The sequence below is a fragment of the Rhinolophus sinicus genome, chromosome 5 (assembly GCF_057876585.1).
Source record: "Rhinolophus sinicus isolate RSI-liver-muscle chromosome 5, RSI-T2T, whole genome shotgun sequence".
Taxonomy (NCBI): Eukaryota; Metazoa; Chordata; class Mammalia; order Chiroptera; family Rhinolophidae; genus Rhinolophus; species Rhinolophus sinicus.
In genome coordinates this window covers 27125063-27149176 of record NC_142505.1, presented here as the reverse complement: position 1 = coordinate 27149176, position 24114 = coordinate 27125063, and the positions used below count along the sequence as shown (strand labels likewise).

Genomic DNA, 24114 nt, shown 5'->3' with positions numbered 1-24114 from the left:
TTTCTTGCATCTGGTAGCTCTTTCTTCATGGGGGTCATGTTCAGTAAATGTTTGCTTATGTTTTCTCTTTCAACTTTATCTGTCCCTGCAAGATAATCATTGTCACTCTGGCAGGATAGACTGCCAGAGTTACTCAACTCAACTATGCTCATGTGTTCTTGTCCTGATAGTAGTTTTAAGATAAATATTTTTTTAAAAATTGTGTTTTGTTTGAGTAGATAAACGTTAATGGGTAATTAGTTCCCCTAGATATTAAAATTCTATATATTTATAAAAAGTTCATAAAGGATCTTGGGAAGATTATACTTAATTTTTTGCCTTTATCCAGTCTCCCAGAGAATGTCTTTATGTCCCGTATTGCAAGGGCATCATACTTAACTGGGCAGAATATTTTAACTAAAGTGGCTTTTTCCATCTGACCATTTATTAAGTGGGTGTCTTCGTTTTGCCATCGTCTTGCTCACAGGCTTCCAGCTGACATCAGATGGTGTAGCATCAGCCTTCAAGGTCAGCATGGTGTTAGGCTGAGTCTGAGGTTTCATTTTGTACTCAGCTGGAGAGTATTTCAATACTTCAGAGCAAAAAAAAATAGTGTGATCTTCCCAGGAAGTTACTGTACTGGAGTAACCTTCTGAAAAAGGAAATAGAGAACGTTGATCTCACAAAAGAAATAAACACACTGATGATTACATCATGGTGTTGATTTTAACTGGTATGTAAAGTAATGTAAGTTCTGATTTTTGAAGCAGCCAGTGTAAGGCAAAGATTTTGAAAGTTACAGAAACACCTTTGCTTGTAAGTTACTTTTTTCCCACTTGATCCCTTTATGATTGCCTCAGGAAATATGATGCAATAAAAGGTACAAGCACTCCTTAAGCACTGGGCTTGAACTGTATTGGGTATTGATTTGGAAAATCCAATTATCCTACACAGTTAACATTTAAAAACAGCCTTCTTAGCTGAGCAGCATGTCTCCATTCTGAGCATGTAAACACACATGAATACCCAAAGGCAGAAACAGCCTTTTACAAAGAAAAGCCAACTTTCTTCCCTTTTATATTTCTTAACAGGCTTTGAAAACATATGCCTTTATTGGACGATACATAATTGAGAATGGGGAAAGAAGGTACCTACCGTTGATCTGGCAAATCTATCCCAAAAATTTAGCCTTATATAGAAGTTAAGTGCCTTCAAATGAGCTAATAGAACAGTTATTATAGACTTACTTATTCATGATATTAAAAACCTGGAAACTCCTCTTAAACTTCCCAATGTAAGAGATAATTGGTTGAATTATGAAAATCTACGTTGAAATTTAATACGGCCATTAAAAAAGATATGTTTTCCAACATGGAAAGATACTTCATGTGAAAAAGCAGCTCATAAAGCAGCTTAATTGGAGGTTTTATAATTTAGGAATTACAGTACCTGCCAGCCCAAGTTCAAATCCTGGCTCTACAAATGGTAGCTCAGAGTTGGAGCGTCTTATTTAATTTGCCTGGACCTCAGTATTCTCCATTCAAAAATGGAGTTAATAGTATCTACCTCTTAGGATTGTTGTGAGGATGAAATGAGATAACACACGTAAAAATTTTAGAACAGTGCCTGGCAAATCAATGCATTATTATGAGCTCTTCTTGTTGTTAGTATTACCTACTCTTCTGGTTCTTTCACTTCGAACAACAGATACGAATTCCGTGTAGTTTAACTAAGAAAACTGTGTTTATAAGAAGGGTACTGCTAGCTCCCAGAAACAGAAAACAAATGGAAACCCAGTTTCAGTCTGATCTGAGGATCAGCTGCAGGAATTCATGGGCCTTCTGTCCTGGACATGGCCGCCCGATGAATCTGTTTTAATGGCCTCCGTCCCTGTGAGTATTGATTCAGGATTTAAATCCCCCGAGAAGGGGATCTGATTGTCCTGTCACATGCCCAACCTCTCAGCATGTCACCTTCAAGGAGAACTACATGAAAGTTAATCATTCTCAAATGCAGGAACAGCATCAGGAGTATAATCTCATTTTCTTAGCTCAGAAAATATGGCATATTTTAAGATATATAAACAGAAGATCAGGAAGGATGTATTTAGAGTTTCTGACAGCGATTTTCTCAGGGTTTGGGGGTTTATAGGTGTTTTAAAAATATTTTTTCCCTTCTTTTCTCCCTCTTTCCCCCTCAAGCCCTCTTCATTCTGCTTTTTAAAAATTGAAATGTCTGCACCTTTTCAAGTACTCTTGGGATTATTTCCAGAATGCCATGATGTCTTAGTATCAAGGGTGTTGAGAACCATTTTTTTAGAGATTACGCTTGCTCCCACCTATCCCTTCACCCCCCTTTACTTATTTATTTATTGAAATGTCAAATGACATTTATTAAACGTTTAAGGTGATACTGAAAGGGAGAAAAGTTACGAGCGTTTCAAGTAAATTCGCTAAATAATAAAATCCATTTTTTATTCCAAAACTTAGTTACAGTGTAACTAAGATAAATGTTTTGAATATGATTTCAAACATTTCTTACCACTATCTCACGTTGTTGTGTTCATGTATATTATTTTTCTCAATTCTCTTTTTACACTTTATTTATTTTGGACATTCAGTATTATTTTGTGTGCACATAGTGGTTAGACATTTATATAATTATTTAAGAAGTGATCCCCCTGACTAAGTCTAGTACCCACCTGACCCCGCACCCCGTTTAAAAAATCTTTTTATTATAGAAAGTTTCAAATATATGTAAAGTGGAAAAAATAGTTTAATAAACCACCTTCTACCCATCACGTGGCTTTAACAATTATTAACATTTGCCACCCCCACCCCCCCTTTTATTTGCCAGAGTATTTTAAGCAAGTTCAGGCATCTTTCATGCAGATTACTTCTTAAGGATTACCAACAAAGTAGAGATTGGGGTCAAGGGAATTCTGTCAAGCTTCATTCAAGCCTGAGTTCTCCAGTACTTTTCAATTTGGGTCTGCTGGTCTGTTTTCACAGTTACTGTTCTGAACATGGTTAACTTAGTTACCAGTAATCATATACATGTGTCAATATGTAACATTGCTGGATTTGTCAAAATAAAACATTCAGACTTATCAATTGTGATGATATCTATTCTATTGACTTGTTGTTGAGCATCTTTTGGCTCAGTGGTACATGTTCTTTAGACAGTGAACTCTGGTTTCCTGTGGTCTCCTGACAGTTACTTCTATCCCAGGAGTCCTTGGCCTTCCATCATTTGATACTCTTCTGTGTCTCTTGGGTACAAAACACAGGACTGATGACAGTCTGATCAAGTGGAAAGACCATTCAACTGGGAGTTAGGAAATAAGAATTCTAGGCGTGGCTCATCAGTTTACCAAGTCCCTTAACCTCTTTGTAGTTCAATATCTTCATCCACAGAATGAAATGGTTAGTTTAGACCTATTGTCTAATGTTATAGCTGCTTGATACATGTGGCTAATGAGCACTTGAAATGTAGCCACTCCAAATTGAGATGTGCTATAGTGTAAAATACACGTGAGATTTTGAAACCTTAGTATGGAAAAAAACAGATACCGTATTAATATTGATTACATGCTGAAATATTTCGGATATATTGTGTCAATAAAATTTATTACAATTAATTTCACCTGGTTTTTAAACCTAAAATACATGTACGGCTTACATTGTATTTCTAGTGCATAGTGCTGGCCTAGAATATTCTAGTTCATTTTCTGAAATTATTTGACATTTGGGATTGGTACAGTTAAATTCATTTACAAAAATTTGACCAAACATTTCAAGAAAGCATTTCAGTTGGCCCAAATATTTCTCCTTATTTTTATTATTAATAAAAACTCCTTTTGCGACTGCTTATTTAACTAACAACCTGCTTTTATGACCAGGAAAGGAGTAAACACACCCTTGTGATCAAAACAGTTGGATTTTTATTGTAATTTTTTTGGGTCCATTGTTGTGAACTGTGCCAGAACTTACTGATTATTAAATTTGACTAGCGGTAATTTTTTTACAGTTTTATGTAGGTTTTTGATTATTTTTCAATGCCATCAGTTTTTTCTGACATATACAAATATATATATGATATATGTATTCTTTTTTTTTTTTTTTAAACATTTTATTGGGGAAGAGGAACAGGACTTTATTGGGGAATAGTGTGTACTTCCAGGACTTTTTTCCAAGTCAAGTTGTGTCTTTTCAATCTTAGTTGTGGAGGGTGCTGTTCAGCTTCAAGTTGTCCTTTCAGTCTTATTTGTGGAGGGCACAGCTCAGCTCCAGGTCCAGTTGCCGTTGCTAGTTGCAGGGGGCACAGCCCACCATCCCTTGTGGGAGTCAAACCGGCAACCTTGTGGTTGAGAGCCCACTGGCCCTGATATATGTATTCTTAATATACACATTATATATACACAGATATGATAGATAACATTACAAGAGTGGAAATTGCAATTCTTTATTATTATGGTTACTTCTGCTTGCTTACTTGCTTATTTACAGTAGAAACTTTCCAAGGAAAGTAAAGAGCTAGCATTGATTAGCTAGCATTGATTACACCGGACCTTATTTCTTGAATAGTATGAAGTATGAAGGGACTGCCGCTATTTTTCTCATGGACTGTTTCAAACATTTAGATCATAGGCAGATCATGTGACCCAACACCTTTTCTTTGGCCTTATCACGTTTGCATAGACCTCTGCCACTTAATCACCCCCTGGTTCCCATTTACGCATGTACTGTGCAGAAGCCAAATGACCTGGTACTCAGCCAGCACACTCACACAGCCACCTGAGTCAGCATATTTCTCTTGGCTGGGTGTCCTCTGTTCTCCTAATACCGCCTTTTATACACAGGTTTCAGAGTTGTCAGGAACTGTGAGCTTGGTACAGCAGCAGTTAAGGGGATAATAAACCTGTTAATATTTTTCCTGCTTGGTATACGTCGCTTTTCCCTACCTTCCTCTAGTCATGAAGTCCTGTTGGTTTTCCTTCCGTGAGCTTCCCTCAAGCACTGCCCCAATTCAGGCTTGTTCTCTGTATTTGGCTGTTTCTGCACCAGCTCCTGGAGAACCTCTCTCCATTCTGGTGTGCCCAGCTTCGCAAGGAAGTAGCGATCTAATCTGATCACATTCTCCTGCTTAACCTCTCTGAGCTTCCCATTCTCAGAATGAAGTCCGACGTTAGCTCAGTGTGAGGGATCCTTCAGGCCTCGACTGTCTAGCTTTATCCCCCACTTCCCTGCTCGACTGTCCAGCTTTGACCCCCACTTCCCCACTCTATGTCCTCTCTGAAGTTCTTTGCACTTTCTCCCATCTCTGCTTCAGATGTGGAGGCTCACACCACCTGCAATGCCTGTCCTTCATCTTCCGCCAGGGGAATCCTACTCACCTTCAAGGTTCTACTACTATAGAACTTGGTAGAGAGAATAAAGGCCTTCTTGGAGCTCGATTGCAGTGTTTCTTCTTGGATGAGTGTAATTGCCTATACCCTCGTTGGTTTTCTATATTGGACTGAGACGAATGCCTGACTTTCTCTAGTTCCTAATATGGTTAGCTCCTTGGGTTTATTTCTTCATTGATAAATATTCATTAAATGCAGTAGTACTAAAAAGGTGGCTGGTTTGCATTTATTTGCAGAGGAGCTTTCCTAGTTTGTCCTCTATACTGCACTGGCCAACACAGTAGCCACTAGCCACGTGTGGCTGCTGGGCACTGGAGATGTACTAGCTAGAACTGAAATGTGCTGCAAGTAGAAAATACATACAGGTGTTGAAGAGTTAGTATGACAAAAGAATGTTAAATGTTAGTATTTTTTTATATTGAATACATGTTGAAATGAATAATCTGATATATATGTACATATATATAAATAATTAGGTTAAATAAGATGTATTGATAAAATTTCACCTATATCTTTTACCTTTTTTTAAAGTGGCTGCTAGAATATTTAAATGGATGTAGGTGGCTTGCATTGTATTTCCATTGGACTGCACTCATCTAAAGGGCTCTTGCTCTTCAGTTCCTCTTTTTCTCCATTCCAGAGTTGAGATTACAAAAGATGAAACCATTTTTTAAACCTAGAAGCCTTTTGCACATAGTGCAAAAGGTTTCGTTGAGGGAATTTGTTTTACCTCTTTTTTGCATTGACCTCAAATTCCCATGAACGAAAAACGTGTTTGAACAGCTTACAAATCCTATGAATGTCGTGCCGTTTGCTTTCCAGTCACAAGGAGCAGAGACATGTTAGCTGCCTGCCCAGCTGCTGCCTGTTCACCCTGCAGGGCCTGGAGGCCTGGCAGGCTGTCCTCAAGAGAAGTGCATGCCAGTGATAGTGGAGCCAGAGCTTAGGGAGGGGCACAGCACACCGTGACAATGTACTTCCTGTTCCCAGCGAGGCAACAGCTGCACCATGGTTCTTGGCAGCAGGCTTTTGGTGGTTGACTCTGGCACCCTGGGTATTTGCAAGTCTGACACAGCACAGAGAGGTGCCAAGGTACACCCTCCTAGAGAGATGTAAAGACAGAAAAGCCCCCCTCAGTCCTCGGACTCACACCTTCCCTTCGCTTCTCCGTCCTCCACACAAGACCAGCAGGAGTGAGCTTTCCTGCCCAGTCAAGCGTTGGCCATTTTTGAGTACCTTTATCAATGCTTTGTACCCGGGTTTTGGAAGACTATTTGAAATGAAAGTAGGATAGTTTACATTTGACTCAAATTCCAGGTGGAAGGAAGACTTCAAAAAAAATTGTTTTTTTAATTTGGAAATAATTTCAGACTTACAGAAAAGTCATGAGAATAGTAATGAAGAATATCCAGTATATTTTTTCCCTAGATTTACCTATGGCTAATACTTTTCCCTATTTGCTTTGTCATTTGCTCTCATGTATACAGCGGGTGCCCAAAAAATGTATACACATTTTAAGAAAGGAATAAAATGGTATTGAAATTGTAATACTCAATATATACTGATAACAAAAGATGAATACGAATCATGTGTATACATTTTTTTTGGCACCCCCAGTACATACAAATACACACACATATACAGACAGGCTTATATATATGGTATGTATGAGTCTGTCTGTATACGTGTGTGTATTTGTATGTATATATTTGTTTTTCGTGGACTATGTGAGAATAAGTTGCATATACATCATGACCTCTTTCTTCTAAATGCTTAAGTATGTATTTCCTAAAAAGTAAGGATATTCTTTTATATAACCTCAGGTCAGTTACCAACTGCATTAAATTTTAACATTAATGTGTAATACTTTAATCTACTGTTTGATTCCAGTTTTTTCAGTTGACCCAGTTTTATCAGTAGCATATTTTCCTCTCATTAAGCATCTAGTCTGGAATCACATATGTATTTAGTTATTACATGAAAGGAAGACACAGTTTGCCTATGCTACTCACACTCAAAAGTTCTGACATCAACTGTGTGGGTTTTTCCACACCAGCAGTTCTTCAGCTCTCCAGTGGACACTGAGTGGATGTCCTATGATTTAACTCAATTCTAACATTAACTGCCTGAAGTTAGTAGTACACAGACCCCACAGGTTAAGGGCTCAGTCTCTCTCCTTTTCCTCACTTCAGATGCCAGTTGCAAATCCAAGTTGTTATCTGGGCTTCTGACTGACCCGCTATAAATTGGAGGTTCCCATGACCCCTCCTGAAGTTCGATAATTTTCTAGAGTGGCTCACAGAACTCAGGAGAACAGTTTACTTACTAGATGGCCAGTTTATTATGAAAGGATGCAACTCAGAATAGCCAGATGGAAGAGATGCATAGAGCATAGAGCAAGGTGTGGGGGAAGGGTGCCATGGAGCTTCTGTGCCTCTCCAAATGCGTCCCCTCCCAGCACCCCTACATGTTCACTAACCCTGAAGCTCTCTGAACCCCTTCAGTGAGGGTTTTTATGGAGGCCTTATTACGAAGGCACGTTTGATTAAATCATTGTCTACTAGTGATTAACTCAACCTCTAGACCCTCTCCCCTTCTGGAGGTGGAGTGGATGGGCTGAAAATTCCAACTCTCTAATCAGTTGTTTGGTTCCTCTGGCAACCAGCCTCCCATCCTTAGGGGTTTCCAAAAGTCACCTCATTAACATAAACTCAGGCTCGGTTGAAAGGGACTTGTTACCAATAACAAAAGACACTCCTTTCACCTTTCTTGCTCTTATTACTTGTGAAATTCCACCAGTGTTTGAAACACTGTGCCAGGAAAGGGAATGAAGACCAAATATGTATTTGTTCTTTTGTATCACAATATCACAGCGGGTCTCTTTAGTCTCCTAACCTGGAACAGTTCCTCAGCCTTTTTTTTTTTTTTGGTCTTTTACGACTTTGACATTTTGGTGGAAGGATGTTTTAAATTTTAAAAACAAACCTTTTAAAGAACTGGAAGAAAATACATTTTTCTTTCGTTTCGTTTTTTCTTCTTTGCAAGCAAGACCTTAAAGATATGCCAGCCATAGATTTGGCTTTCTAAAAAATTTAAAATTCATATACAACTAAACCAACCAAAAAACCCCAACAAAATCCAGGAGCATTGGCAATGAATATGACAGACAATAAAGCTCTTTCAAGGCAATAAGAAAAAGACCAACATCCTAAAAAAGCAGGCAGAGGACATGAATCGGCAGAACAAATACAGATAGCCAGGAACGTGACAAACCAACAACTCAGGGCAGCCCAGTGAATGCAAATCAGAACAGTGGGGGAGCACATTAATTTTTTGAAACATTGAGGAAGTTACTGTGAGTGATTCTCTACTGTTGGCAAGAGTGGGGAGAGGGGTATTCTGTCCTACTGCTGATAAGTGTGCGTGGATGCAAACTGTATGGGGTGGGGATTAGGGAGCACATATCAAAGCTTTAAGTAACAATGACTTAGTATTATGAGTCTGTGGCAGATTAATTGCTATTGATTTGTGCATTGGAGTTTACAGATTTTTATTTCATTTTATTTTAAAAAATTTAATAATATACTTGCAGACTTACATGGGGAAGAAGAAAGTCTCCTCCACCCTCCTAGGTTCTTTCAGCTGGTCTAATAATTAAATCCACACGAGCCAAATTAACAAGAGAAAAGAACCAAATTTAATTATATGAGTATGCATGGGAACCCCACATGAGTACATGAGAGAGTCAGAGACCCTATATGCCTGAGAGGTTCCAAGACAGAAAGGGAAAATGAAAAGGGAAAATGAGGTATATATGACATTCTGATAAGGCACCTGGGGCTTCAGAAGGGAGGAAAATCATAGCAGGACAATAAGAAGAGCAGATGTTCAGTAATTAGTAGTTTGCCCTTCCCTAAAGATAGGTTAAAAAAAGTTATTTCTAGCGATAACTCATTATGGGCAAGGCCCCTAATTTAAATTCTTTAAGTGAGAGGAAGAAGTTTTCTCCTGAGCCCATTGCCTTCAGCTCAAAATAATTCACATGTCAAAGAGCAACATTTGGGGGGAGGGGCCTGTTCTAAACCCGTATATTTGTAAATAATAGAGGCATATCTCTTTAAGAAAACATACTTTTAAATAATTGAATGGAACTTATTTACATCAGAAAAGCTTTAAAAAAAGATTAAGAGAAGGGTTTCTTTCAATAATGAGTGACCCTTTTGGGTTAAATGTGAGTTGATTATCAGTATAGTAAATGGTTTAACTTTGCAGTGAAGTTTGATGTGGCTTGGTGTTGGTTGTGGGCTCCTGAGTAGATCCTCTCTAAGTAAGCCCTGATCAGCAGCCACAAAGAGTCAGGAGCCGTCTTCAGATGTGGGGCTGTTGGGGGCAATGGCATTTTGGGAAGACTACCATGGCAGTGGAGAGAATAGTTCGGGGGCTGTTTTGGTACCGTAGGGCTTGAGATCCCAATGACCACAAAGTTAGGAGTGGGGAAAAGTGATGATTCTGAGACAAAGTGAGCAAACTCAGCTGAATCTGGTGACTGGTAATAAGTGGAAGGTAGAGAATAATGAAGGAATGAATGTTGGCCCCTTGGCAGAAACGGGGCTGGCAAGAGGGAGTCACCATTTTGAGAAGGGCCATGAGTTTTAATCTGAGAGTCAAGTGTGCCATGATGGTGGTCCACCCATGATGTTGGGATGGGAAGGCAGTGAGGTGGGGTGTGGGGAAGATCTGAGCTTGAGGAGAGTTGGGCTGACATAGGCATTTGATGAGAGGGAAAAACTGAGAGAAGCTCAGAGACTGAAAAGGAGTCTTGGTCAAAAGGAGCCCATAGTGGGAGACTGTGGGAACATGACAGGCCAAAGACTAAGTATTTATAGTGTAGTTATAACTGCCCTTGTCTGCCTTTCTTATCACAGGAAAGGGTTTTTTTTTCTCTCTCTGCCCCCGCCTCCAGCAGCTTGTCCAGAGCTTCTTTTTTCCTTCTCAGGCAAGTGGTTCACTCTCTCTAGTTTCATCTGATCTTCCCTTACCCTATCCATTCTAGGAAGCTTAACCCTTTCCACACGGTGTCATCCTTCTGCCTCTGTATGTCCCCTTCCACCCCGCGCTATCTTGCCTTCATTCTCAGAGGAAAAGATACTCTCCTCTGCTGTAACAGTTACCCTCGTTTGTCCAGCGGAGCCTCGCCCTTCCTCTTTTCTGGGAAGCTTGCTGTTTCGTTTACATTTCACCCCATGTCCAGCTCCTTATTCCTTTGTACTTTGGGTTACACAGAGAGCTTTGAAGAGAGATCACGGACTTCCTCACGGGCAGAGTCACAGGGAAATTAATCTTCTCAGGTCTCGCTTCTTAAGCATTTTAATTTTTATCTGGTCTACTTTTAAAAATTTGTGAGAAGATGGTTCCAGACAGCGGTTTTGAAACCATGGAGTTCCAACAAGGAAAGGAGATGCCCCTCTCCCTCCAGCCTTCTGAAAATAGGAGTTTCCACGTCTGTTTCAGAGCAACTCTTTTCTAACGCTGATTCATTTGGGTAAAGTGTTTTGTGGGTTAAAAAAAAAAAAATGAGCCTCTGGTTTCAACAATAAATCATGGCATGTTCCTCTATGAGTGAAACCCACTATATGTTAGGTAGAGCATTTCATATTCTGGAGAATCAGAAGGAATTTATGTTATATTGTAGACTGATTGCTTTCATAGCTTATCACTGGAAAGAGATGAAAACATTGCAAGGTAAAAATAGTCTTAAATTATTTCCGTAAATAAGTGACATAAAAATCTTGACCCAATTGTCTCCAGAATGAGGACTGTCTCCCAAAGGCTTCAAACTGACCTCAATGACAATTTTGCACAGTTTTCAGAAAAAAAATGATCTGGCAAATGTACTACTTAAAAGGAAGTCAAATTTCAGGCATCTTTTAGAAAGTGGTGACGCTACATATTGTATAGCCACGTGTGAAGTAATAGATTTGAATATTTTTATGTTTACACAAACATATTTGTAATTTTTCTGTGATGTAAGGTATTTATGCTCTTAGCAGCAGTTTAGTCAATTACTCCTTTTCCATTTGATAATATAATAATACATTGTTGGCATTTTCAGGTTTAGATGTGTCATTAGATTTATTGTATAATACCCAAGGCAGACAGATCACCAAATTTCCTTCCTCCTCTTACCTTTTAAAAATGCTCTTTAGGGGTGCACACGCATGTACCTGTAAGTGTGTGCTCATGCACACTCATCACGAGGGTCCCATGACTCTGCCTTTCCATTACGTTTCTGCATTAGAAAGAAATTTAACCTGGGTGGCCTCTGCACCTCTAATTTTAACCCCATTGACCTGGCTTCCTCATGGACCTTTGGAAGGCCCACTTTCTTGTTTTTTAATCCTCTTAACTCTGAAATTGCTTTTGATCAGATACCTTAGTTTGAGCTCCCTCAGAAGCAGACTGCAAGGCAGGGATTTGAATGCAAGTAGTTTATTTGGGAATAAAATAAGGAGTGGAAAAGCGACATGAGGAGGGAAAAAAAAAGGTGGTCCATAAAGGGTGAGTTACAAAGCCACTTCCCAGAATGAACCGGTGCTTCATTCTGTGGAGGGAAATGGGGAAGCGGGTATAGCACACTTACTGTACAGTTATTCCACCCACGGGGTAGGTAGTCTTTGGTTGATGGCTGCTCTTGAGGGGCAGGTGGGTGGCAGAGCAGAGTAGAGTGACAGGAAAAGGCCTAATATGGAATAATGGAGCTGCTGGTAGCTGGAAGCCTGGCAGTGTGCCTTGAAGTGGTAGGAAAGGAATATATATAAGGTACCAGCAGCATTTTCTCTCCCAGGCTCCTGATTGAGCTTCGTGGTTTAGTGACAAGAGCACGATGGTTTCTGTAGTAGACTGACCCGTGCTGACACCTAGCAAGTATTCTTCAATAACCTACAGTTCCATCTCCCTTTAAAAAGGCAAGGAAAAGCTTCTCACTCTTGTACACATTTTAGTCTTTCTTTAAAGATCGTCTCAAGCACTTGTGTGTTCAAGCCTTTTTAAGCCAGTCAACCAAGAACTACCCCTAAGAGGATCGCTCCGCAAGTGCTGTCTCCCGTTATGCAGCAAGCGTAGTGATACCTAGGTGCTGGGGATACAGAAATGAGACATGATCCCGGCCCAGAGGAGCTCGTGGGCTGGTGGGTGGTTGGCTATTGGATGGCTTACCTAGACAGTCCTTTTCAAGTGAGAAAGGAAGTGCATCAACCAATCATTAAAAAGGAAAGTTTGTGGGTACATTAGAATTTGGGTCAGTCTTCATGTTCGGACCCTGGTTCTTCCTTGTTGACTGAGTGACATTGGATGAAACAGCATTCAGTCTCTCTGAGCCTCAGTTTCCTCAGCTGTAAAATGGGATTATTAACACCTCCTTCTTGGGATTGTTTGAGGATTAAATGAGATAACCTTGAAAAATGGACTGGATATAGGTAGAAGAGAGGACAGGGACATGGGGGAGAAGAAGGTGAATGGATAGGTTACTTAACTATCTGTAAGACAGTAGAACAAAGGTAGGAAAAGTGGGTTTGGGGGCTTGACCATGGAGGATGTTGGATCTCAAGCTCCAATAGGAACTTGGCTGCAGAGACATTGAAGTATCAGCGTGTCTCAGAAAGGCTGAGATTAGGGCCTTCATTCAGCCTTTACACTAATATCTATTCTTGGCTAACCGAGCTATTCACAGTAACTAGAACTAAACTTTTAGGGAGCTTGGTTTTATGCCCTGCTAAACCACAGACCCATAAATCCTGGAGACCACAGAACCCTCTTGACGTGGTAGAGAATTTGCCTCTATGGAAACATATAAAAGTTTAATGCTGTTGTGACCTGACTTGGTGCCAACAAGTTCTGGATGTTAAATTATACATTAGTATTAGAATACATGAGCTACTGATCCATTTTTGGTGTTGGATGGAGAAGCTTAGGCTCAACAATGTGGCAATCTCTTAATTGTAAGTCAGTTTTGTGAGGAAGACTTAAATCTTACAGGGGTTCAGAAATTTCCTCTATTTACAATACAATCTAATGGGTTGGTGTTCCGGAGGGTTTGTGAGAGAGAACCTTCCATTTTGAAATTGAGAATGTTTGCGATTTCCAACTAACCTTCCACATATGTTCCTTTGGTCTTTGTCTTAAGCTGCTCATGTTTCCCACTTGGAGAATGTGTCAGAAGAAGAAATGAACAGACTCCTGGGAATAGTGCTGGATGTGGAATATCTCTTCACCTGTGTCCACAAGGAAGAGGATGCAGATACTAAACAAGTCTATTTCTACCTTTTCAAGGTGCGACTTTAACATTTTAAAAGGCTTTTCTTCTTTCTGTCATTGTTCAGATGTGCTCAGTGTTTGTACTCCAGGGCACGGGTGGGCAGGCTCTCAGCTCATGGTATGTCTACCCTCAGCGTTTGCCGAAGCATGCGTTTCTTCATGAGGGAGTCTCTGAAATGACGCACCGTATGTTGAACACATCACTGTCTTTGAGAGCCTTCATACTTGTTTTCAGAGTTGAATATCTTTACTTGCTTATGCTTACGGATTTCTTTCCATGCACCCATCCATTCATCCATCCAGAAATATTTCTTGCACACCTGCTCCGTGCATGGCACTCATGTAGGCATGAGGGATAGATCCGTGCCTTCATGGAGTTTACATTTCATTAGAAGAGGCAGACAACCAACAAGTAAATAATATATTTGCAGGTGGTGCTAAGTGCTGTGAAGACAAACAAAGTAGGGTAAGTGGAATCAGAATGGCAGGGATGGTAGTGGGTGGGGGGACGTGGTAATGAGGAAGGCAGTTAGGAAAGGCTTCTCTGAGGAGATGACAGACAGTTGAGCAGAAACTGGAGAGGGGGGGATAGGAGCCATCCCTGAGAAGGGCTGTAGGAAGAGCCTGCCAGGTGGCGGAAAGAGTAGGCATCTGGGCCGTGCAGCAAGTGAGCTTGATGTGATGTGGGAACAGCAAGGAGGCCAGCTGGTGGAGCCCAGTGAGCAAGGGGGAGGGGGTGGGAGGAGTTTGCTTGGGGGGTGGTGGTGCTACGGCCTTGACTCTTACACTTCAAGGGGGAGGAATCGAGAATTTCCAAATTTGCTTTGGCATCTTAACCACTGTTCCCTGTGTCTCATTGACACCAGTCACTGATTATTGCTACCAGTTCCCATAACTATCTCTACCTCAGCTCCATTTGGGTCATGTCACCACCCATTCCACGGATGGACATCTCCCCAAGCTTCTGATGGGAGTGATGACTGACAGGTCTGAGGGGGAAACGTAATGGTAGGAACCCATAGAAGAACTTCAGGTTTCCAAAAATAGATTCACAAAGGAGGCTGACAGAAGGAATAATGAAAAAAAGAAATGTCCTGCTATTGAGGGCACTGTTAATTATGTTATAGTGTATAACCCTTATACGGATCTTTAAAAACAAAAACAAAAAGCAAAACACTCCACTCAGAGCTTACAGCTAGGAAAAGTTTGCCTCTTCTAATGAGCGCTGTGCTTCCTCTTATATGACAGGGATAGAGAAATTTTCCATTGTGTTCCCTCTTTGGCTTTGGCTGCTAGGAATCTGGGTGCAAATTTTGTGCCTGATTCCTATAGCTTTTTTTTCTTCTTTTTTTGGGGGTCAGAATTTATGTGGTACATAATTTCCCCTTCTCCCTTTTTATTAACTTAAAAAAATTGTATTATTGGGGGTTTTGGGGGGTAAATAGAGTATGCTAGGAGTGGGAGGGAGAAGTATATTTTTAAACTTTGGGGGTCGTGATAGTAACTCTAAAATGGTTAATGGAGGGCAGAAAGAGAGTGAAGAAGACAGAGAGAGAGAGAGAGAGAGAGAGAGAGAGAGAGAGAGAGAAGAGAATATGAACAACTGGATTCCACACAGCTGTTAATAGGCACTGGACTACTCCAGGTGACAACTTGTTGACATGGTTGTGAGGCCTGAGTCATCCAGATTGAACCCTGGCAGGTTCATACTTTTTAGAGTTTCTTTGGAAAAAGATCTTAGTTGAAGAAAAACAACATCTGCATGACTGCAGCTATTATTTGTCTTGGAACTAAGCTCCCTGGCAGTCCCCCTCCACCCTGTTGGAAGTGAAGGTGGTGTCAAGGTTTCCATCCTGTTAGCCTCCTCTTGGTTCTGTTTATAACCAGCCATATAGGCCAGAAAGCACTGCTCTGCTCTGAAGTACATTTTCTCTCTCTCTCTTATCTCCCTTATCTTTAACATTGCAAATAAATTTGCTGGGGGGGTGGGGGGGAATCCAAAATATTCAGCACTGTCCCTCTTCCCTCCCCCCAAAATCATTCTTTGGGCAAATCAGTTCTAAATCATCCATTCCTTAGTTTTTAAAAAAGCAGTTCAGAGCCTGTATCTCCTATGTCTCAATCATTGAATTAAAATGAAGTATACATTTTAGTAGCATTTAAAAAACTTCAGGCTTAGATGTTAAAAATACACTCAGTGAAAAGCTGCTTTCTAAAATCTCCCTGTATCCTACTGCCTGTAAATGTGTCTCTGGTGCCCAACTATCTGGGTTTGAATCCAGCTTTATCACTTACTAAATGTGACCCTGGGCAAGTTATTTCCCGTTTCCTTATCTGTAAAATACTGACAATAATAGCACCTACCTCAAAAGGTTGTTACGAGTATTCAATGAGATAATACATGTAAAGAGCTACAAAGAGTACCTGTCAAAAGTAAGGAAGCAAATGCTTGCTGCTATTACTAACTTTTTTTGTATGCTTATCCCAGCTCCATCCTTTTGTAGATGAAGGATCTGAGATCCCACATCTCCCTAATCCATCAGTTTATCTCCAAATTGAAACCTCCAGTGGGCCAAGTTCCCAAATGGTCTTATTTTAACTGGGTAAAAAAACTAGGCCACCAGAATTATTTGTATTTATATTTTATGATTAATCTTTATCCTTACGATCACATACAATGATTTACTTCTTTTTGTGAAGCTGGGCATAATACATTGACAGGATCAACAAATGTCCCGTGCTGATAATTTACATGACACCCCTAGAGGGAACCGAGGCCCTTGCAAGACACACCCAGTGGGGACACGTGGTTTATCTTCAATCTTGGGGGGATCATCTATCTCCATTAACTCCTGGGAGAGTGGCTGCCATGTTTTGTTTCTATTGAAAGGGTAGTCAGTGGAGAAAAGAGGGAAAAAAGTAACAGGGTCCTATGTCAGCTGGCCCACATATAAAGGTTACAGAAGATTCAAGCAAAGATGGATGGTAAAGAATTTCAATATTAAATTTATTAGGTCCTGATTAATGGCTCTGTGTTCTTTTTTCTCTGATATTTGCTCTTTGAGGGCTTCAAATCCCAGTGGCAGGGATTAAGAGCAGTGTTTTGTTTTGTGGGTATTGAGATGCCAGCCACTTGGCCTGCATTCTGTGGATGGAGAGGAAATGAAAAAGACCGCCACAGTGAAAGTTGCCAATTGAGAGCCCTGCAAAATTCCTTCCCAAAGAGCTCGGGCCCTAGATTGTGCGTATGACACGCAGCTGCTCACAGATGGTACCCCGCCCACCCCACTCCCCCACCTCATTTGTGCACAATGGAACTCTTGCCTTTGAGGGGCTTGAATAACACTCTCTAGAGTGTCAGCACACCTGCACTGGTCTACATGGGCACGTGCAAAGTGTGCACAGTGGATCCCAGGCCTCTGGGCCAGAAACAGAGCAGGGAGAGGGGAAAGTGAGTAGGCTAGGTGTCTGGTGGTCACTGCTGGGTGCGCTAGGCTGCCCAGAATGTGAAAGTTGTCTAGCTCCTCACAGCTCTGGTTATGGGCTGAGGGCAAACTTGGGTTACCTGGTAGGCACCCTGGCAGTCAGTCCTTATTGATTTAAGGATTTATTTACATGTAGTTGAGATAAGTAGAATAAGGTGACCTCCCTTCAAAAGGCTGTGTGTGTGTGTGTGTGTGTGTGTGTGTGTGTGTGTGTGTGAGAGAGAGAGAGAGAGAGAGAGAGAGAGAGAGAGAGAGAGAGAAAGAGAAAGATATTGATTGATTTTTTTTTTTTTAAATGATTTCTTTGCAGCTCTTGAGAAAGTCTATTTTGCAAAGAGGAAAACCTGTGGTTGAAGGCTCTTTGGAGAAGAAACCCCCTTTTGAAAAACCTAGTATTGAACAGGTAAAAAGAAAAAAGAGAAGCCCTTTTTCTCTTGCTATAAGGCTGAACAAACCTTCTAAACTTCCTTTTACGTCTCTGTAAACATCTTTCTTCCATCCTCTTTACCAAGTCTGTAAAAATGGTCTTGGACCTTTTAGTTCAGAAGTGAATACTTAATTTAATAAATGATCTAGTTTATGTCTTTTAGGGTTGCTGTATACTCAGAATTCATTGTGTATTTGAGAAAGAAAAAAATAAGTAGAACATGTAGTTTGTAAGAAGGCATGAAATGTGCTTTTCTTGGTGTTGATATTTTAAAATTAAGTCTTTGTCCTTTTGTTTGGCACTGTTTGAAAAAGCCTATTGAGGTGAGGGAATTCAGTAGCAGTGTGAAAAATGTTGTAAGTCCAGCAAAAACACAAAAAAGAAATGAGATTTTGTATCTGAAAATTGACTTCTTGCTCCATTATGATTCCTGGAAATAAGCCGACTTACTGGGGAATCTGTTGACATGTATAGACTTTTTCTGTTAGATGTTGTCAGTATCTCATCAACATCCCTTTTTAGCTTATCATTGTGGGGCTGAATAAATCTCAGGTACTCTTGACTGAGTTTCTTGATGAGAATGATTACAGAAGACATGATATCAGAGTCCTTGCAAATAAGAAGTTTTATCTGTGTTCAGAAGAAGAAATTTTATTTTGTCTCTAAAAACCCTATTAAGTAAGAATGCATTGTTCATTTACTGGAAATTAGATTAGATGGGAGAGTTATGCAGAAAGATTAAATTAATTCACAGATTCTTTTCAAAAGCTCATAATTTGGAATAAGAACTTTTTGTGGTGAGCTTGCTGAAACTGAGAGTGACAGTAAAGAGTTTAAATTCTAATGGAGTGTAAGTTCAGCAGAAGCCATGCTAGTAGCTTTCTGATTACAGTTTGCTAATGTAAAAACATAATATTTATTCAAGAACCTCATTTTATGTGAGCTACTGTGTAGATAGTACAGCAATCATTATTTTGCAAAATAGTTATACTTTATTATTTAAGGGGTTTTGACCTTTTCAGTCTGTGATTTTGATTTTCTCTTTAAAGCTTCGGAATTGCAGCAGGCTTAGACTCGCAACTCACAGCCTCTCTGTCTTGTCACTTTTCATCCACTATGATCTGAGGCATGATTCCCTCTGGGCATTCCTATTTTCTCATAGCGAAAAGGAAGAGATTTTTGTGACTAGAGAAATGGCTTTTGCTAATAAGCCACTAATGGTGCCAACTGTGTGGGTATTCAGAATGAGTGTGATTACATAGCTACATGACTAAACTACTTTCCCTTCTTTTAAGGGTGTGAATAACTTTGTACAGTACAAATTTAGTCACCTGCCATCCAAAGAAAGGCAAACAATCGTTGAGTTGGCAAAAATGTTCCTAAACCGCATCAACTATTGGCATCTGGAAGCACCATCTCAACGAAGACTGCGCTCTCCCAGTGAGGATATTTCTGGGTACAAAGAGAACTACACAAGGTAATCATGTGAACAGTTGTTCCCTTTGGCCACATAGAGCACGGTGCAGGCATACAGTTGCTACTTGTCTCTGTAAGCAGAGGGTTGCCCAGTTATCATGGCGACTCCATCAATTCAGAGAGAACGTCTCTATAATTTAACTCTCCAGACTCCTTCCTGTTAATATTAATACTTTTCACTAATATGATGTTTTGGGGAGCGAGGGAGACCTGTACTAGCCAATGTGATAATTCCTAACCACATGTGGCTGTTGAGTACTTGAAATGTGGCTAGTATTAATTCAGATGTCTAAGATTGTACAAAAGAAAAGAATGTAAAATATTTCATTAATAGTTTTTTATGTTGACTACATGTTAAAATGATAATATTTTGGACATATTAGATTCAGTAAAATATAGTAATTTTACTTGTTTTTACTTTTTTAATGTGATGACTGGAAAATTTTAAATTACATATGTAGCTTACATTGTATTTCTGTTGAACATCACTGATCTACATAACTACACCGTGATTCTGTAATTATTATATAAAGACCTCACTCATTAAAAAAAAGAAGAAAATGACCACAAATATAATAGTGTTAAAACATTTTTTTAAAAAAAGGAAGATCACCCTAGTTCCCCAGCACCATGATGGAACTAATATTATACATATTGTCTTCCAGTCTTCACCCCTTTAAGTGAATATTTTACATTAGTTAGAATGAAAGAAAATAACAGAATTTGCATTCTTTTTTGTCCCCCCCACTTAACATCACATCAAACATTTTACTGGTTACATCACAGTCTGTTGAGTTGATGTATCATAATTTACCTAACTGTTTCCCTATTGATGGCCATCAAACTGCAAATATTCTTGGGTTGCACATATATTTTTTTCCAAAGTGGGAATTTATATTTATTGCTTATGAACTGCAGAATAATAAAATTGACTTTAAAAATCTTAAACATCTCCCATACAAACTAGAATGACCTACATGTATTTTCATTTAAGTGAGAAAGTGACTAGGACTATCCATTCTATTTATCTTTTTAATACTTTACCCATATGTTTTGTAGGCACATCAAGATTGCTTCAGGGGGTACTATGAGTGTGTGTGTGTGTGTGTGTGTGTGTGTGTGTGTGTATACACACACATATGTCTGATTTAAAGTAGGCAGTGTGTTTTGAGAGCCTGTAAAGACCACTTGTACACAGGTTATTTTCTATAATAACAGGGGACATGTAGAAGTGTGTGTAGTTTAAGATAAGCTTTCCTCTCTGATCACTGTCTTGATTTCATGAGGAATACCCCCGTTTCTTCTCCTACCCCTTTTACAGTATATGCAATTTGAGTTTTAAAGTATTTTCTCTTAATTATTGACTTTTAAGGGAGTTACAGATTTCTTCAAAATCAGTTTTTTAAATGGTATCTCCTTTTTACAGCTTCATGTCAGACTTTTACATTAACAGTAGTTCCTATATGATAACTTGTTTATAGTAATAGTTGAGATAATAAATCTCTCCAAAATAAGTATCTTTGAACCCCATCTGTGAACGATTGACAAAGCCAAACCCCTGAAAGTATTTGCCACTCTTAACAGAGGAAAAATTTTCATCAAGAAGGAGAATTAAATGTGAAGTTGCATAGGAGACATTACTGTATTTTAGAAAGCAGAATAGAAGTACTACGTAGCACTCGGCATTTACCAAGAAATGGGTTGAACCTATGTATAAATACGTAAGGAGTAGTAAAAACAGAAATTGAGCTTTGGAATGAGCGATGGGTTTGAATTGTGGCTCCATCCCTCCCTAGTTCTGTGTTCTTTAGACCATCACTTCACCTCCTTGACCTTCAGTTTCTTCCTCTGTCCAAGCCTCATGCGTGTTGTGGGTGTTCCATGAGGTGGTTTGTGCCTCGTGTCTGGCACACCCAGCAGGTGCCAGGAAGGTGCTAGTCATCATTTCCCTCCCACACACGTTCTTCTCTAAAACTCAGTCACTGCCAACATGGAATGCTTAAGCTAGAGCATGGACAGTTGAATGAACGTGTACTTATTGGAATATCTGTTTAGAAACTAAGATAATGAGGAGTAGAAAGACAGCATCAGAGTCCTTTCCAGCCAAGCATCCTGAGTCAACAGCTGACGGCAGAGGAGTGGAGTTGCACAAGGTGAAGAGAAACCTGCTGAGAGACTGAAATGAATATGCCTTGATGCGTTCTGAAACCTGCTGATTTCTAGGTGGAATGTAGACCAAGAGTCTCTGTTAATAATAAATAAGGAAATGAAGGTAGACAACACTGCCCCTGCTTCCCCACCATCACGCCATGTTGATGAAGAAAGGGAAGTAGAAACAACCTGTGAAAATTATGAGAAACGGTAATTGTTTCAGAGTAAAACCTCGCTGTCATGACCACTTGGATTTAAAAACCACATACCACTGCAACATGGTGTCTCACTGATATTAATCTCCTCAAAAATGGGTAATATTACAGGCTGCAGGCACCACTAGACTTTATCTTGATGTGTAAGTGAGCCTCAGGACCCGTAACGCTGGTTCAGCATATAATTTACAGCAGTTGGAGCGATTAGAACAAAGGGGCCGAAAGCTTCTGGAGCACACATCAGCATAAAAATGGGGTGAAATAGGATTCTCTGTGGAAAAGACTGGACTTAGTAAAATGATTATGTTCATTACAGAGCTAACCTTTGAAGCTTTATCCAGTAAGAAATTAAATGCAGATTGAACAGTGGAACTGCTTAAATAACTTTCACTCTCTGCTCTGAATAAAGGAAAAATATAAATGTTTTATGTATTGAAAATGTTTGACACATTAATGTTAACATACTTAATAATTAATGTAAGTATGTGTTAAATATACATTATATATATACATCCCCCAGAAATCACTAGTTTTAGGAAAAAAACTGGACAAATATTTTGAAGTTCCCTGAATTTCATGATAGTGCACTAATATAAATCCATGAAGAAGTAACCTGATAATAAAGTGTCAGAGGAATATGACCTCTTAAAACACATCTGACCAACAGAATTTGCTAAAGGAAAGTGGCAAATAATTAATCTTATTAGATTCTGAGTTGTGAAGAGCACTTGAAAGTTAATGTCACCCTGTATTGGGGAGATGTTTCAAAATACAGGGCAAGTTAGATATAAATGAGTTGATTTTGGTGAAACACTTTTATGTAACCATTGTTCGATGAAATATAGCCAGCCACCATGCTTATTGAGAATTCACGATTAGGCATGTGAGTCTAGGACAGTAACAGGAAGCATGGAAAGAGCAGTGGACTAGGGGATAGGAGACATAGCTTCTAATCTGGACTCTGTAGTAACTAACCTTTAGTTTAGGTGAGGTCACTTAATTCCCGAAAATCTTAGGACTTTCCAGCAAGTAAGTAGGATGACATGGTCTTCTGATCTCAAGCTCTCCAATTCTATTCATATTTGAAAAAAAGCAAGGTGGTTGCAAATCATCATAATACTATAAGAAATCTGAGAGAGGTATTTGAACAAACAGTAAATTGCATACACATGCCATCTCTGTTAGGCATGCAGAAATGAAAGAACTAGCCTTTCACTTCTTTTTAGCAGACCTGAAACCAGTCATTTAGATAAAATCTTTTTCTACAGTTAAGTTTTTGAAGGAATGTGTGTGCAGAGACAAGGTACACAAATTCCCATTTTCTTCTTTCCATCTCACTACATGAAATGAACCATGTGTCATTTATTCAAATAGCACCGAAAAACCACATTTTGATTCAGTCTCTGTATTATCAAACCATGTACTTTACAGCTTTATAAGATAAGATTAATTTGGAAATAAAAACAAAACTAAGAATAAACTGAGGTCTATAAAAAATTCTCGAGGAAATGAAAAGAAACTTATTTTTTGAAAAATTTTACTAGGTAATAACAATGTATGCTGCCCTTCTCTATCCTGGGAAGATTAAATGACCTATTAAGCACTTTCAGATAACATTTTATGATTTTTATGATAATATTTATAACTTTCCATTGCTATAGCAGAACTAACATTAGTCTTAAGTAGAGTCTCAGTCATCTGTGACCCATTCACAGATGGAAATATTCTTTAGACTCAAAATCAGCCCTGCCGAATAGATACATAATGTGAGTCCTATATGTAATTTAAAATTTTCTAGTAGCCATGTATTAAAATGCAAATAGACCTAGGACATTCATTTTAATGTTTGATTTTACCAAGTATATAAAAATATCATTTCGTTGTATAATCAATATGAAAAATTATTAATGTTGTATTTTTATTTTGTTTTATTTTTGTACTAAGTCTTCCCAATCCAGTGTGTATATTAATTACACTTACAGCACATCTTATTCATTCACTAAATTTTACGTGGTTGAAGCTAAATGGAGTCCTACTAAAACAAAGTTGTGCTTAATGGAAAAATATTTCACACTGTGTCCATTTAAAAATAAATATTTAATTAAAATGAAGTAACATTAAAAATTAAGCTCCTTGGTTGTACTCGCCACATTTCATGTGCTCAGTAGTTAACATGTGGCTGGTGGCTGCTGTTCCAGCACAGTCCCATCAGCATAAACAGCTTTATTGGACAGTACTGTTCTGAATCATTAAAACCTTACATCTTCCATTGCGGAAGATTGGACATGTTTTAATATGAAATCTTACAAATAGCCTTGGGAGAGTCTAAGTCTTATGAAACTGAATTTCTGATGATTGAGGTTTGTGACTGTTTAACTCTTTCACTTGTAGTTTCATAATTAGTTACTTGGGAGCTGGCCTCCCTTCAGCTCCAGATAGTCTCTTAATTTCGTAAGTGGCCACAGACTAACATTCCTCAAATATTGGTCTTCGAAGGTGATGCTCTTCTACATGAAGTGCCCTGTGAATTACAAAATAAATGCACTTTCTAGATTTTTCTGCCACCAGGAGCATTGTTTCTGACCTGACAAGATACAGCATAACACCTAAGATGCCCATTTTGGTAATGGAGTCATAAAATGAGATTTGGGTGTAAATTAT

The 24114-nt window shown here is 39.2% G+C and overlaps 1 protein-coding gene across 2 annotated transcripts in view; it reads left to right on the top strand.

The window, feature by feature from the left end:
- The window catches only part of KAT2B (lysine acetyltransferase 2B), a 91359-nt gene that overhangs the window by 29371 nt on the left and 37874 nt on the right, over positions 1-24114 (top strand). For both annotated transcript variants that reach the window (XM_074312789.2, XM_074312790.2), the window contains exons 3-5: positions 13569-13714; positions 17495-17587; positions 18907-19088. In XM_074312789.2, coding sequence (XP_074168890.2) covers positions 13569-13714; positions 17495-17587; positions 18907-19088 — 421 coding nt within the window. The remainder of the gene's footprint in view (positions 1-13568; positions 13715-17494; positions 17588-18906; positions 19089-24114) is intronic.